This window comes from Hyperolius riggenbachi, chromosome 4 (assembly GCF_040937935.1).
Source record: "Hyperolius riggenbachi isolate aHypRig1 chromosome 4, aHypRig1.pri, whole genome shotgun sequence".
Classification (NCBI taxonomy): Eukaryota; Metazoa; Chordata; class Amphibia; order Anura; family Hyperoliidae; genus Hyperolius; species Hyperolius riggenbachi.
Window position 1 is genome coordinate 182896876 of NC_090649.1, and position 17268 is coordinate 182914143.

The following is a 17268-nucleotide window of genomic DNA, read 5'->3' on the forward strand; positions in this document are numbered from 1 at the left end:
GTGTAAAAATCAGGCTTCCGTTTTATCCACTGACAATTGATCGATTCAAATGCAAGAAATCCAATTTCTGCAAGACACTGGCTAAATAATAAATGCAAGTACAAAGAAATGTTTTACTTTTTGTGCGCTTCATACATTATAGAGAAATTTCTATCATTATATTAACATACATGAAACAGTAAAACTATACTTTCAATAAATATAAATACAGTAGCACCTATCAACAGTGTGGAAAGCTTTAAGAAAAAACAAACAAACCAGAAACACATAAAGAGTCCTTCTTTCTCTGAGACAGAAGTAATAAGCTTCATTACCAGTTATACGTTTTAGTACCGTTTGTTTGGCAGAGGTTGTGTGGTAATTGTGTCAGTAAAGCAGCAATAATCAAACTTTAATGAAGATGTGAATTATGGATGGGGCAGTAGAAGCAGAGGGGAGAGGGCAGACCATTGATGCCCTGAATCACAACACAGATCTTAATGAGATTTAACAATAAAGAACAAAAGATCATAGAATTCAGACAGGAAATTCAAAAAAAGGGATCTTTTAATATAATGCCCAAGAAAACAATGATTGTATATAAAACAAAACAAAAAGATCTTCATCCTTAAACAACTGGCCATAAAGTCCCATAGAATCCTTTCAGTTGTCTTCACTATACTGAAAGCAGCAAAAAGATTTAAGTGCAAAGTGAAAAATACAAACCTACCTACTGAGAGAAAAAATTATGACTCATTGCACAGTAATTAATTAAATGCCCGTTCGGCAATAAACTATTCAGAGAAGTGATCTGTTAATGCCTGTTGGTTAACACAGTGGTAAGTTCTTGAGCGCTCCACAGGAAAAAAAACATTATATACACACATATTCTGAACCATGCTTAGAAGCACATGCTGTACAACCTCTAATGTTCTTTGTGTGCATTCCACTAGCAACCAGTACACATCTCCATTTAGACCACTTTTATTTTTCAAAAATAGGGGTTCTTTGGAATGTCAGCTACCAAACGCACAGTGTAAAGTGGAGATTTTTAACCTTTAACAGCTTATGATCCACATTCCATTGAAGTAAATGGTACCCTAAAAAAATAAAAATCAACCAGATACTTACCTAAGGATAGGGAAGGCTCTGGGTTCTAGCATTCCCGCTCCTCACATTCCAGGGCTGGATCCCCCAATAGCAGTATTTGACCAATTGCTCAAATACTGCTCTCTGCTGCCAAAGGCAGCTTTCAAAATCTTTGGGAGCCCGAGTGCTCCCGAAGACGGGCAGCTCCGTACTGCACCTGCGCACTCACACATGCGCAGTATGGAGTCGCACATTTTCGGGAGTTCTCGGGTTCGCGAAGACTTCTGAAGTCTTCTCCGGCAGGTGATTCAAATGAAGGGCCAGCTCTTATACAAGGGGACCGGGAGAGGAGTGGGGAGGATCAATAGGACCCAGAGCCTTCCCTCTCGTTAGGTAAAAGTTCCCATTAGCTTTAGAAAAAATAATAATTAAAAATAAAAAAAACAGACGAAGGTGTGCAGAAATATTCTTGATAAGGTGTAATCTCTATAGAATTTGGATTTATCCAGGAACAGTGCCCAGTCTTCCAGTACAAGGCTGGTGCAAATCCAGGCATGTAGTGTTTTTACTTCTCTCATGCCAAGGGCCCTGCATACATCCAGATTCTGATGCTACAGCCAAAAACTCCAGCACCAATGAAATTTCAGCAAAAAATAAATAAATAATGTAATCCAGACTACTTCCCTCTAAATCAACAATTTCCCTGCATGTTACAAAAAGATAAAGTGCCACGTCGTGAAAAAGGCAAATATAAGACGTTGGTATCGCTCCCCCCCTTCTTTGGACAGTGATTGGAGGAGACCTTAAGCATCGTATCACATACGCTGCCCTGGCATAGGCATACCTGCATGTTTCCATAACTGGTACAGTGCCCATGAAAGCCCCAAATCAGGGGCGTGAAATAACCATTAATTCAAAAGTTTAGTTAAACCACACGACTCCACAATTAGTAATGGCCTATTCCACCTCTCAAGCCTTCCAACTTGCTAGTCTAACCTGGGCAGACATACTAACTGGACGGATGAGAAGGGGCAAGGATAATCATAGAAAGAACATGGCTTAACTAACAATTTGAGCAAGTTGAGTTTTCAGTGAGAAACACAGTGACGACTACAGTGAGGTTCACAAGTCTGAGAGCACAACATAAATTACTGAATTTGGCTTTGTTTTCCTTCTTCCAATCTCTTTTAATTAGAAATCATATGACCAAGGCAAAGCTTCGGCTGGCACTGGCTTCACAATTTTATGCAAAACTTTATAAAACTTGTTGCCAACGTATGATTTTCAAATGTTAAAAAGAGCATCTCATTATATTACCGTGTTTGTCTACTTCTACTACTATGCCCCCATAGGTATTTAATGGTGTTGAATTTGAGTCATTTTAGAGGAAAGTTAATGACAGACAGGCCTCCTTGCTCATCTTTGGTCTTTAAGTTCTTCCTGCAGAAGTTACTTATTTTGGGCCATTTGGTTGCTGCAGTGTGAACGTTTTCAAACAGAAATACGAAGCAGAAGGTTCAGCACGTTTGTGGAGAATGCAGTGGTACGTTTCCTTGAAACTGTTTCAGGTACAGGTATCCAACAACAGAGTAAGTACAATTAACCTCAGTTTTCCGTTCTTTGTTTTTCTCTGTAGTTTTGATACACCGTGGAGTCAGTATTCCTTTTTATCTTCTTACATAAGGCACATTATGTCATAAAGTTGCTCTGAGTGAACAAAGCTTTACATACTGGTCTTCTGATTGTGTGGTTATTTCTGGTCTGCCTGATTGTGATTTAGACACAACCAATCCAGTTACTGCAAACAGTTTCAGAACGTCATGCTCGCTCTTAGAAACTTTCGGTCTAGAAATGTTTTCATGCGGAGGAAGCCCTTAATTGATTAAGAGTGTTTTATTTCCTACTGTCAAATTGCTAGTCAGAAATAATGTTCTGCTGTAACCCTGTACATATTTGTACAGGGTGAATAATGACTGCAAGCTGATTAACTTAAACAAGCGTCTGATGGATAGTTTAAATCCGTTGGAGCGTCATCTGAACATGTGCTTCCACGGAAGGTAGAAGACTCAAGGTATTCTAATCTTTTCTACAAAGGAATTAATATGCACAGTGTCTTATGCTGAGTTTGACCTAGAAATAGTAAAAAAAAAATCTATAGTTACCTAAGAAAAGGAGATCCAGAGGCTTCCTATGTCCTATTGGCCCCCAGCATTGCCCCATGCTAACACCCAGAGAATACTGGACAAGAGATTTTCAAATAGGTTCATATGGCCGCACTTCCTGGCATGTATGAGCATGTCTAAACTGCACCTGTGTGAGTGCCGGAAGCCACTAGTCTACGGGCAGCACTCAACTGCTGCGCAGGAGCGGACAATACTTGTGCAGGCACAGTATGGCCACACTCGTGCATGGGGAGCATGTTTTCTGATCTTAAAGAGGGTCGCAGGCAAAAGCACTGGTCTCCAAGAGGGCATGTGAACCCTCTAGAGGATTACATCTTCCTAGAAAATCATAATTTTTATAATATATTAAAATATTTTCTAAATTTTTTTTTTTTAAATCAGATTTTAGATGTGATCTCAGACTTTGGACCTCACCATAATTGAACAAGCACATAGGAACATCTAGTTGCCTACATGTCACATATGCTGTCAGGTTAGGCAACAATAATCAACCTGAACCTGGAGCCTCAAGTATGGAGTGTTCAAAAAGCCAAATGTTGCACATAGCTACCAAATACTTTCTTTCATTTACAACCCTGAGCTGTAAAGTGTAGATTAGCGACTGCTATGGGCATAAGAACACAATTCTTTAGAACACTTTCTATTAATTAGGCTTATAAACAGAGAAACCTTTAACTGTTATGGGATCTCCTTTCATACATTAAAAATAGAATAAAAACATTTCAAGCTGCTAAACAGAGTACATAAAATGTAAAGGTGCCACACTGAGGAAGACAGGGACAGATAAAAGGCTGCAGACTGCAATGCAATGGGTTCTTGGTGTGTAATGCACAGTATTTCTCTGCATGGCTTATTTTAATGAACAAAGATAAATAATGATGTGGTGTAAGTATAACTATCCCTTGAAATAAATGAAAAAAACCTATCATTGGTTTCATGTGTGAGAAGTGGCTATTGCTTTATGTGTTCAATGAAATGGATATGGAATAACTGCTGAAACGCTGCCATGGACAATATCAAAGGTAACTGAGATATGGTTCTCAAGCCACTGGTCGGTTACCATCTATTTTAGAAATGCAGTGCTATCTGCATATAGAAATAAGAATAACAGGAGGGAATAAAAACAAAATTTTCAATCACTGACATTTTCTGCAACCAGATGTTACAGATCACTGGTCAGGACCATGTGTTAGGATAGAGCTTCTTCTATTCAGACATCCATTATAATGGATATCGTAATCTCCATCTTAAAACCATGTTAGGCCTAAATCTAGTTTCCAGTACTGGAAAGACCATGTTGGTAAGTTCTTGAGAAGCTTCCAACTTGTGAAATGTTTACAAGGTATTGTAGTAATAACAAAAAACAAATAAGTCGGACACAGAACAAAAACGTAATAGTAGTTTTCCTACATATAACCCAAGTTCTCCATTTCACTACGGTAGCGTTGCTCTGAAACTTTGCTCTTATGTTGTTTCGTCTCCAGGTGTTGCCTGAACTCAAGCTCCTCGATGGCTCCAACATTGCACATTGAACAGTAGAACTGTCCACTTGGGGTTACGCACATAGCAAGGTCTCTAGGGATTCTCTGACGAGAACGGGGATTGAAATATGGACCTAAGAGGAAAGAAAAATAGAGAGCTTTTCAATTTTTAGTAACACCAACATAAACCTTGCCAGAATGTGTGGGGTGACCTTCTAGAAAGAAACAGCAGTCTAATGTATTTTCATTTTCATGACATGCTACAAAGCCAAAGAGAATGGCCTGGTCTATTAACTCAGACAGACATCTTTTCTTGGCAGTGAGACTCATCTTCATTCACTTAGGTTTAATAATCTTATGAACAAATTCAAATCTATTGCAATTCCATCTGCTTGGTTATGAGAGCAGTTATTTAGTACAGTAGGGATTGTTTTGGAGACAAGAGGGTTTTAGCTCATTAGACCCAGAGGAAATCCTTCCAAAACATATTTTAAAATTTATTTTAGTTTTTTTTTTAGAAAAAAATATAGATGCTCTGTTACTTTTTGCTTCTTTCTGTGATTATGGGGGTCTGTGCTTACCTTAAGTAGCTTTGCCTGGAGTCAGATATGTTGTAATTCCATTTATGTAATTTTATCTTAACTTTTAATTACATTGTGTTTATTTATTAACACTTTTATTAAGTGCATACCAAAAATCTTTTGATTCTTGATTGTTGGTAAAATAAAAAGTAACACTTTAAGTAAACACCTTGTTAAAAAAAATAAAAAAAAATGTCATAGCTACAGCATCCTAGCAGTCCCATTACATCCAACTATGAGAACCTATCAGTATTGTCATTGGGGTTTGCCCCTGCCGTAGCTAAACTGTTACATAGTGGACATGCCATTTTCATATTCCACTGACAGTGCCATTTAAGAATCTTTCATTTTCCTGATTATTATGAAATGATAAACTGTTTGTGTTTGTTGGAGTAAATATGGCAAGATTATAGCTTCCTCTTGGCTTTCCAGGTACGTCTGTTACATTAATATTTATGGCAGGTGGCGTGCCTCCATTAGGTTTCATCCTGGAATGTTTTCTCCTCTTCCACATTTAATGCCCAGGTGTTCTGTAATATTAACCGTAAAACAAGCCAATTTGCATAATACATTCACAGGGCGGTTAGGAGCGGATTTGTGCACGCAAGAACATCACATATTTGTGAGAAGGGAATCTATTTTCCCACAGGTGTTTGATGCTCTATCAGACTAACCTCAACCTTCAGTGTAGTCTTGCTACATATGGATGCATTCTTGTTAGAATGAATCTCCAAATTACATTTTTGTAGTCAAATACTATACACCGTGAAAAAAGAAACTGTATAAGACTGGTCTAATGACTATTGAAGGCATATTTACACTTCACTGAAGCTAATTGATAACATAGCTGGTTTCATGACAAATTATCAGACTGACTTGAAATAAGCAAACAAAGGAGAGAAAGGTCACCGTTTCCTGCCTTGGTACAGCAGACATTTTTCTGCATTGTTTACACAATTTAGTACAGATCAAGTTAATCTGGTAATTCTGGTAAAACAATGACAATCATATTAATTTGTTTCTAAGTGAAGTGAAAATTCTGAATATTAACCCTTTCAGTGTCTCAGAAACTGATGGCATGTCAGCTCTAAGCTTTACGTTGTGTTTAATGACCAATGGTGGCCATACACGATACAATAAAAACGTTGGATTTTCCCATTTTTTTCGATCTAAACGATCAGTCGAATGAAAGTCGATTTTTTTTCTATCAAGAAATTCGAACGATTATCCCATTTTTTCAAGAAAAATCTGATCGGACATGCTGGAAAAATGTTGATGATTATGTGTTGTAGTTGTATCATGTATGTTGGATTGTATGAAAAGATCTTTTAGATCCAGATTGTAACAAGTGTTTCAAAGAATATAATCTTTATTTGTATTGTGATCATAACAAGATTAAAGATGAACGATTGAAGTATGTGTATTGTTATTTTTTTCTATTGAATGTTTTGTGAAGTATAGTAAAAATAAGTAGTTTAATATAATTGTTTTTATTTTTTTGTATGTAAAGTGTGTTTATTATTAATTTTTTGTTTTATAGGTGTATTTTTTCTTTTTTTTAAAGTAGTTGAATGTTATGATGGATGGTTTTAGCTAAGTGGTGATGTATTATACAAAGTGGGATGTGAAAGTTTGGGCAACGTTGTTAATTGTCATGATTTTCCTGTATAAATTGTTGGTTGTTACGATAAAAAAATGTCTGGGTTATGACTGAAACCTTTTCCTTGCTACCGTGTCTTACAATTTTTTTTTCTGGCCTGTGGCTCTGAATCAATACTTTTCCTGTCCTTGTGCTCAAAGGGGCAACAGTTGGAGTTCTACTCAGTCAGCACCCTAGGTCAGAGTTGACATGTAGGGACTTGTAAACCTGGTTGTAGTTCAAATTTGGTTACAACAGTGAACTGCAAACTTGACTCTCCAGCTGTTAATGATCTATTAGTCCCACAATGCATTGCAGGAGTCTGACTGCCACAGTCATGATTCATAAAGGCAAATGCATTGTGGGACTTGTAGTTCCTTAAAGAGTAACTGTCAGGCTGCAGAAGCTAATTTAAACCTCTATTCTCCTGTGTTAAACAGTTTAGAAGGAAGCTCAAAAGCCATTAGTGAAGATAAAAATCTCAGTTACCTTTGATGTGTGCTTATCAGCAAGTCTGTTATAGACCCATAAAGACGCAAGCCGCATACTAAACTGCAAAGCATTCTGGGGCCCTCCCCTCGGCTGCTAATGAGACGTTACAGAAGCTTCTAATCAGTCCGGCGCGTAGCACTGATAAATCTCGGGGCAGAGTACTCTGCAGGAGTCAGCTATTGTTCCTAGCCACATGGCTCATTAATATTCACTGCACACTGCGTTGTTCAAGTAGGAGCTTATCTGTGATCAGGAAGCAGGCAGGACATGACGACACATTTGACAGAAAAACATGGAGCCTGCCATGAGCTGTCAGGAGCATCTATCTCTGCATATACTATATACAAATTCTGTGAAATCCAAACGTGGACAGTGAAATGCATATGTAATGTAAGTACAGCCAATCTTTAGCTACTGATATATGTGTTTATTTTCTCTGAGACCTTATACCTAACAGCTCCTCTTTAACAGCTGGAGTGACAAGTTTGCAGAGCAAAGGGTTACAACAATGGACCATTCTGTGTAGTGGCATACACTGACCAGTATTGCCCATGGGCTAGGACTCAAAACTTTAGCCATGATGCATGGCTCCCACTATGTGTTTTTGTTTTTATTTGATCAATTATCGGTTTAATCTTCTGCAACAACAACTGAAAAGTTCCATTATCCATTTGCAAATAATTATAAAAATCCTCTGGATTATTCTCCTATCATTCTCTTAGCAGTGACACATTAGAATATTTCTCTTTCTCTAGTAGCCAATTTTTGCACCTATCCTTTTTGGCTTTTCCTCATCAAGGAGAGCCCATAGATACAATGCAAAAGCAATTCTGGTCTTTTTTCTTTTACTTAATAGAGACATTTGTAATTGCTCTATGGAAAAAAATTCCCTCAACACTACCCCAAATTTTTTTTTTGAGGTAAAACACAGCTATAGAATGGTTCTGAGGTAAAATACCTTCAGAATCAATACATTCGAACAATTAACCACCTGAGCGGTCTGGACGAGCTCAGCTCGTCCAACACCGCCGGAGGTCGCCGCTCAGGCCCTGCTGGGCCGATTTTCATCAAATAAAAAGCAGCACACGCAGCCGGCACTTTGCCAGCCGCGTGTGCTGCCTGATCGCCGCCGCTCTGCGGCGATCCGCCGCGAGCAGCGGCGAAAGAGGGTCCCCCCAGCCGCCTGAGCCCAGCGTAGCCGGAACAAAAAGTTCCGGCCAGCGCTAAGGGCTGGATCGGAGGCGGCTGACGTCAGGACGTCGGCTGACGTCGATGACGTCACTCCGCTCGTCGCTATGGCGACGATATAAGCAAAACAAGGAAGGCCGCTCATTGCGGCCTTCCTTGTTTATTCTGGGCGCCGGAGGCGATCGGAAGATCGCCTCCGGAGCGCCCTCTAGTGGGCTTTCATGCAGCCAACTTTCAGTTGGCTGCATGAAATAGTTTTTTTTTTATTTAAAAAAAACCCTCCCGCAGCCACCCTGGCGATTTAATCAGAACGCCAGGGTGGTTAACATGAAGAATACAGCTCAATGGACGCTTGCAGCTATGTAACGATTGGTGTCAGCAAAACAGATTTTCTGATTATTGGTGATCTGCAGTATCACCAATAATACAGATGCTATACCTGATTATGTGGTGATCTGCAGAATCACCAATAATGCTAGTATAGCCAGACACAGGACAACCAATGTGAGATAGTGTTTGGTGCAACAGTAATGAGTAAGAGGAGATCTCCCGAGGAGCGGGTGACTCAGAAAGTACTGCAGCCAATGATCCCCTGAGGAGCAGGTGATTCAGACTATACTGCAGCCAGTGAATACCTGAGAAACAGGAAACACTGACTGTGCTGCAAAGGATGATCACCTGAGGAGCAGGCGATTAAGACTATACTGCAACTAGTGGACACCTGAGGAGCAGGTGTTACAGACAGTGCTGCTAAGGCTGATCACCTGAGGAGCAGGTGATTAAGACTATACTGCAGCTGGTGGACACCTGAGGAGCAGGTGTTACAGACAGTGCTGAAAAGGCTGATCACCTGAGGAGCAGGTGATTAAGACTATACTGCAGCTAGCGGACAACTGAGGAGCAGGTGTTACATACAGTGCTCACCTGAGCTTCCCCTGAGGAGTAGGTGAAAGCTACTAGAGATCCCTCACCAGTGGCTAGGCCCACCGGTGAGGACAGTAGGTCAGACAAGCAGAGTAGGCAACGTACGGACAGATAAAGTACAAAGACAGAAGGCTGATTCAGTGTCACGTTCAGGCAGAGTCGGCAACTGGAATCAGATGGGCAGAGGTACAGAATCAACAAGCAGGAGAATAGTCAAAGGAAGCAGAAGGTCATAACAGATAATACAATGCAATTAGTACTTTAAGCTATCAACAGAATCTGGCTAAGTGTGGATCCCCAGCTCCAGCTGGTTCTAGCACACTTTGGGATCTGACTGGGGTCTGAGCGATAACACATTAGCATTCGCAACAGCAGACACGGGGCAACTGACAGACTAGTACTATATATACAGATGCCCCGCAGCGCCGCCCCCATCACTCAGCCAATCCAAAGTGCCGTTGGAGTCAGCTGACTTGGCAGTTCAGCTGACTCCCTTTCTATTCGCATAAAGGTCCTGTCGCCTGGCGCGCGTGCGCGTAGCCCTCAATCTATGTGCAATAGAAGGACTAGGCAGAGCAGCAGCATGTAACTGCGCGGCAGAGGCCGCCGGCTTATACGCGGAGATAGCCGCCATGCCGCTTGCCTCTATGGCGGTATCTCCGCTATCTATTACAAGCTAAAACTGAAATCTGGATTAACTATCTGAGGTCAGATACAGCTCGAGCTGAAAAAAACGTCACGATTAGATCGAATACTTATTTTTTTATCTCAATCTTTTTCGTCAATTTGAATTTTCGGCATATTCAATCATTTACCTCAGATTTTCGGCCTAATCAAATGTTCGTGTATGGTACCTCGAAAACAACTATGTGAGCTTTTCGATCTAACGGGATAATCAAACTAATTTATCTAATGGAAAAAAATGAAAAAATTGTACCATGTATGGCCACCATTAGACATAGATGAAATTTAAGTTTCAGTGTTAAGAATCGATCCTTACCCGGGGCTTCCTCCGTTCAGCCCCGGAAACTTGCTATTTAAAATCTCTGGTACACTTTAAATATGATGCCACAAGCTTGGCACACCTCCTTGGCAGTTTCTCCCATACCTCTTTGCAGCACCTCTCAAGCTCCATCAAGTATTGGTGCACAGCCATTTTAAGATCTCTCCAGAGATGTTCAATTGGATTCAAGTCTGGGCTCTGGCTGGGCCACTTAAGGACATTCACAGAGTAGTCCTGAAGCTACTCCTTTGATATCTTGGTTGTGTGCTTAGAGTTGTTTTCCTGCTAAAAGATGAACCATCGCCCCAGTCTGAGTTCTAGATCAGGTTTTCATCCAGTAGGTCTCTGTACATTGCTGCAGTCATCTTTCCATTTATCCAGACTAGTATCCTAATTCCTGCCACTGAAAAACATCCCCACAGCATGATCCTACCACCACCATGCTTCACTGTAGGGAGGTATTGGGATGGTGATGAGCGGTGCCTAGTTTCCTCTAAGCGTCACACTTGGCATTCACACCAAAGCGTTCAATCCCGCCCCATAAACATGTTTGAGTCCCACGCCGTCCTCCGACCTCCCACACATGCGCAGTAGAACCGGAATGACGCGACTGAGCCAGTTACCGGGGCTGTTCGCGGCTGAATGGCAGACCGCAGGATGGGGTGGGACTCACCCGTGCTTATGGGGCTGGAGGAAGCCCTGGGTAAGTATCAAATCTTTACTTTTCAAGATCTCTGGTTTACTTTAAAAAAAAAGACTTGAGGCTGTAATTGCTGCCTAAAAAGGGCATCAACAAAGTATTGAGCAATGTGAATACTTACGTACATGTGATTTCTCATTTTTATTTTTAATAAATTTGCCAAAATCTCAAGTAAACTTTTTTACATAGTGATAATGGGGTGTTGTGTGTAGAATTCTAAAGATAAAAATGAATTTACTGTATTTTTTGAACTATAAGACTCACTGTTTCTCCCCAAAACTGGGGAAAAAAGTCACTGCATCTTATAGTCCAAATGCATGCAGTTCCTGACTTGTGAACTCCTGAACTCCTGCCAATGCACCAGGTTTAGTATATATTTTTTCCCCTGGTTTTTGTCCTCTAAACTTAGGTGCCTCTCATGGTCAGGACCATGTTATAGTCTGAAAAATATGGTAATCTGTTTTGGAATAAGGCTGTACCATAATAGTGTGGAAAACATGATACCCTGCGAATACTTTACGGATGCACTGTATAAGGACAATCCAACTGTAATAGCCACGTGTAAATGGTTGCTGCAGATGGGCAGACAAGGGGGCAAACATTCATTCATGTCACCAGTAAAATCCCTGATTAAGCTACGTACACACTTTTAATTTCAGTCAGCCAAAACATTTGCTTATGATCTTTTATCCAGACAGCAAGATGGTGCCACCCCGGTAGCCACGGCCACAGGGCGCCGGCCTCTTTTTCTCTTTTCTTTCTTTTTTTTTTGCTTTTTTCACCCCCTAATCCCTGTTAATCTACAGGGAAGGATGCAGAGACATGTGCTGATTAAAGGACTTCCGAGGCCAAAATCCGGCCCCCAAATGTAAAAAAAAGTTATCTACCTGTATGACTTTCTAAGGCACGGAGGACGCCGTCCGCGCCCTCCGTGCCGTTCCGCCGGGTCCCCGCCTCTCAATACGACCCCGAATGGCTCCCGACCCCACGGCCAGGGTCGGGCTCTGCTGCCTGTATAAAGATGGCCGCCGACCCTGGCCGCGGCTGCGCACTCCGCATGGCCGCTACTGCGGCTGCGCAGCACTAGGGCCAACCCCCCGATCCACGCTACAGGAAACAGCCTGTTGCGTGGATCGGGGGGTTGGCCCTAGTGCTGCGCAGCCGCAGTAGCGGCCATGCGGAGTGCGCAGCCGCGGCCAGGGTCGGCGGCCATCTTTATACAGGCAGCAGAGCCCGACCCTGGCCGTGGGGTCGGGAGCCATTCGGGGTCGTATTGAGAGGCGGGGACCCGGCGGAACGGCACGGAGGGCGCGGACGGCGTCCTCCGTGCCTTAGAAAGTCATACAGGTAGATAACTTTTTTTACATTTGGGGGCCGGATTTTGGCCTCGCAAGTCCTTTAAGGGAGCATGATTTTCAGCTACTGGTCTTCAGACTGCTAGCTGACTGTGTGGTTAGCTGATCAGGCCCACGTGCTCACACAAGCCCGGACTGCTGGACCGGAACAGGTCATTTACCACTGCAAGGGGATGCTCTCCTCTCTCAACCACTGCCTGCCCAAAGCCTTTTGCAGCCCATGATAGTCAGCGGGAAGTCTCACTGCCACTATCTGAGGAGGATCGGCCACTACAGAGGGGGGCAACCAGATGCTGCTGAGGACATGTGGCTTTACCCTGCTGCGAGTCACGCCCACGTGCTCTGCTGCGGGGAGGGGGCATCAGGACATCCACCGCACCGCCTAAACAGTACTCTCTCCACCGCCTCTACGGATGCTGCCGCCGCTCGGAGATAGCCAGGGCCGCCGCCAGAGACCGGGTCTCTGCATGGAGTGAGGACACAGCTGCTCCACCACCACTCCCTCTCTGCATATTTCTGGACATGGAGGGCCGCTCCAACGCCTGGACCATAGAGGTTAGTGCTGCAGTCCCTCTGGTCTACAGTTGCTTGCCCGCCTTCCACTGCATTGCTCACTCCCATCCAGAGCAGGATCATCCACCATAGCAGGGCCTGGTCAGCTGAGCGGCTGCCACCCACTTGGTTGGGGCTGCGGGCCCAGGAGCTGCTTTCACCCCTGACGCGGGTACTTCAGCCACCAGCAGACATGCACTGCTTCTGCTACTCAGATGAGCCTGATGTCTCTGGGGTGTCCCCAAGGATGCCAGACCACCATCCAAAGCCAGGCCCTCCACAGAAGAACTTGTTAAGACCCTCCTGGCCTCTCAACTGCCAGATCCTGCTTCACCAATCTGTCCAAGACAAGACAAACAGCTTCTTGCAGCCACCTGCTACATTGCGCCAGTCAGCCACCCTCCGTCTGGTCCCCACAGGGCCGGCCACAGATCTTGTGAAGCCCCTCGGTCTGGCACCTACTAGACAGTGCCGGACAAGCAGCCGTGGATCCTTCACAGCCTCCGGACTAGCAGCCGCGGATCCACTACAGCACCAAACCAAACAGGACACTAAACTTTGAGTGAGGAGGAACAGAAGGTCTTAGCAGATTTAAGTAAAAATGAGGATTTGATTTTTAAAAAATCAGATAAGGGTGGAAATGTTGTTTTGATGAGAAAAGAACAATACATTGAGATGTGTATGGAAATATTAAATAATAAAGAGAATTATGAAAGATTGGACAGCAATCCAACTACAATTTTTTATAAAGAACTGGAAACACTTCTCAATATGGCTGTTGAGAAAAATATTCTGAGTAAAAAGGATAAGATGTACATGTTGACAAAGTATCCGACAATAGCCACCTTTTATTCATTGCCTAAGATACATAAAAAAATGGAAAGGCCGCCAGGACGACCGATAGTTTCTGGCAATGGATGTTTAACGGAAAGGACGAGTCAGTATGTGGATCAATTCTTACGACCCTTTGTAACGGCCCTCCCCTCTTATATTCGCGATACGATGGATTTACTCAACAGACTTCAGGGAATATCGATACAGGATGAAGTGTGGCTGGCGAGTCTAGACGTTGAGTCCCTCTATAATAATATCAAACATGACATAGGTGTTGAAGCTGTTGAATACTTTCTAAGAACTAGAAGTATCCATCTTAAAGAACATTCCCAATTAATTGTAGACCTTCTGTACTTTGTCTTAACTCATAACTACTTTCTGTTTCAAAATAAGTTCTATATACAGAAGAAGGGATGTGCGATGGGGACATCATGTGCCCCATCCTATGCAAATATTTTTCTGGGCTGGTGGGAGGATACCATCGTGTTTTCGGAGGACTTGGCATTTTATACATCTCATGTCTTGTTCTGGGGCCGTTTCATAGATGATGTGTTCATTCTGTGGAACGGCCCCAGAGATCTTTTTGTGGACTTTGTTCAGCTTTTGAATCGAAACCAAATCGGGATGTTTTTCACATATGAGATTGAGAGAGACTCCCTGAATTTCCTTGATGTAGAGATTACTAGAACAGTATGTGGAAAACTGGAAACTAAGATATTTAGGAAATCAACATCCACAAACTCTCTGTTAGATTGGAATAGCCACCATCCAGTCCCCCTAAAAAGGGGAATTCCCAAAGGACAGTATTTTAGAGCACGGAGAAATTGCTCAAGTGACCAGAGTTTTAATGAAGAATGTATCACATTACAGAAGAGATTTAAAGATAGAGGATATCCTGATTATGTGATAAGGGAAGCACAGAGAAGAGCACAGGAAACTGAAAGAGAGGAACTATTGGTCCCCAGACAGAGGGAAACTGATACTAATAGAGATAAAATGCGAATCGAAAGTACGTTCTCATCACAATCAGAGGAAATTAAGAAAATTGTGAGTCGACATTGGTCGATTCTTCAGTTGGATCCACAGTTAAAGGGGATACTTCCGAGGTCACCTAATTTCACATACAGGAGAGGAAAAAACATTGGAGATGAATTGGTACACTCATTTCTACCAGTCTCAAAAAAGAACATAAAAAAAACCTGGCTTGATAGACCTTTAAAGGGGATGTTTAAATGTGGCCACTGTAAGGCATGTCCCAATGTAAATGTATGTAAAGAGTTTGTGGCCCCTAAAAATAAGAAGGTATATGAAATCCTTGATTTTTTTAACTGTGAAACCGAAGGGGTCATATACGCAATAGAATGCCCATGCCATTTGACATACATAGGAGAGACAACTAGACAAGTAAAACAAAGAATTTTGGAACACATTGGTAACATACGGAATCCAAAAGATACACCGGTATCGAGGCATTTCAGGGAAATTCATGGAGGGGACACCTCATGCCTCAAGTTTTGTGTCATCCAACAGTGGAAAATGGGACCTAGAGGGGGAAACCTGGACCTTAAATTGCGTCAACTGGAGGCAAAATGGATTTACCGCCTGGGTACCTTGAACCCAGGTGGTCTGAATGAAGGCTTTACATACACCCCATTCATTTAAAAAGTAAAAAAAAGTAATATATAAACGGCTATGCAATGTATCTAGATCTCTAAAACTTACTAATTTTAATAAAGAGAATTACCATGTTACCCCATCAATATAATGACAGTGGATTGAATGATCACACATGCAATGAATTTATTAATATATAAAAAAACAGTAAACCCATCAATGTCAATGTTACTTCTATTTTTAATGATATTTATAGAAATAAAAACTTGATTTTTTATCCCTTGTAATGAATATATTTGACTGGACAACTGTGAGCCATAATGATAAATCTCCTTTATGCCAGGAATATATATATGGTAAACTATAGGTGATAACATAATATAAATCAAGTATATGGATTAAGTAGGTGAAGAAACTATAGAAGTGAGTTGGAATACATGAAAAATGGGATTTGTACTGTAATCTAGAATGCCAGTGGGTAGGAGGAATAAAAGATGACAGCTCGCGCGTCAGGATACTTCCTTAAGACAGTGACACGCAAACAGGATGAAGGAAGGAGGAATATGCGCTCCAGTGCGAAGCGGAGGGGCGGAGCGGATCTGTACGCTCAACCGCCGCAAGTAAACACTGGGGATGTACCCTGGTATCTATGGCAACGCTGCGAAGCGCAGCGTAGGAGTGGGGTGATGACGCAGGATAGTGGGAGTGACCGTAAACTCCGCATTATGTCGGAGTTTAACGTAATGAAAAGCCTCTGTACCCATGGCAACACTAGGGAGAACTGTGATTGGATGAGTAAAACATGTGATGATCATGTGGGGGTGAACCTACCAATCAGCACTCTCCAGTGTTATTGTATGGGAGACACTGCGCGGTGTGGCGTTTTTACACTTAGGACATCGATAGAAACCTGAAATTTGGAGGATTTCTTGTTGGATATGTAAGTAGATGCTCCAGGTAGTCTGGAGTTTATAGATACATATGTGTGGCTGTAGTAAGATCTATGGGAATGAATATATTGGCCAATGGAAACGGAGGAATGATGATTGATAGGAAGCCTGACCAATGGGAGAAACAAAAAAAAGGGTGGAATAGACTATGATTGAAACCACCCCCCAGGCCAGTATAAAGGCAGCACAGGCAGACATTCATTTCAATGCTGATAGAGCTGGAGAGCACACGCTCTTCTTCTTTGTTTTCTTTACTGTAATGTATATATAATGCTTTCTCTTTCTATATGCACTAGCAACTCTTTGCACTAAGCACTTTTTCCCTGACGACGACCCCAATTAAGGGGTCGAAACATGTCGGATTGGTGGGGGGTTTATTAACTTTTATGTAGCAAGTAAAAGCAATTTACCCAGTATTTGGTCTCTGAGCAGGATCACTAAAAATTGGAAATTGGTGTAGATGCTCAACACAGTACTAGGGACCTGATCTGGGCTTGGTAAATGCATTATAAAATGAAAACAAATAGAAATTTTTTTTAAATAATTAATTAATAAAGGTTATATTTTAATAACTTCTGATAGGATCAATTGTGTGTAATAAATTAAAAATCAGGTTTGTGTATAGGACACTAAACTGGCCAGGTTACACTGCAATCCTAGGGGGAAACACTTTCCACTGCTCTTGTACACCTTCTCTCTCACTA

The 17268-nt window shown here is 42.0% G+C and overlaps 1 protein-coding gene across 2 annotated transcripts in view; it reads right to left on the bottom strand.

Moving 5' to 3' along the window:
• Positions 1–528: 528 nt before the first annotated feature.
• ZMAT3 (zinc finger matrin-type 3) overlaps positions 529–17268 on the bottom strand; it is a 66635-nt gene continuing 49895 nt past the window's right edge. For both annotated transcript variants that reach the window (XM_068281055.1, XM_068281056.1), the window contains one exon: positions 529–4866. In XM_068281055.1, coding sequence (XP_068137156.1) covers positions 4658–4866 — 209 coding nt within the window. In that variant the 3' untranslated portion in view covers positions 529–4657. The remainder of the gene's footprint in view (positions 4867–17268) is intronic.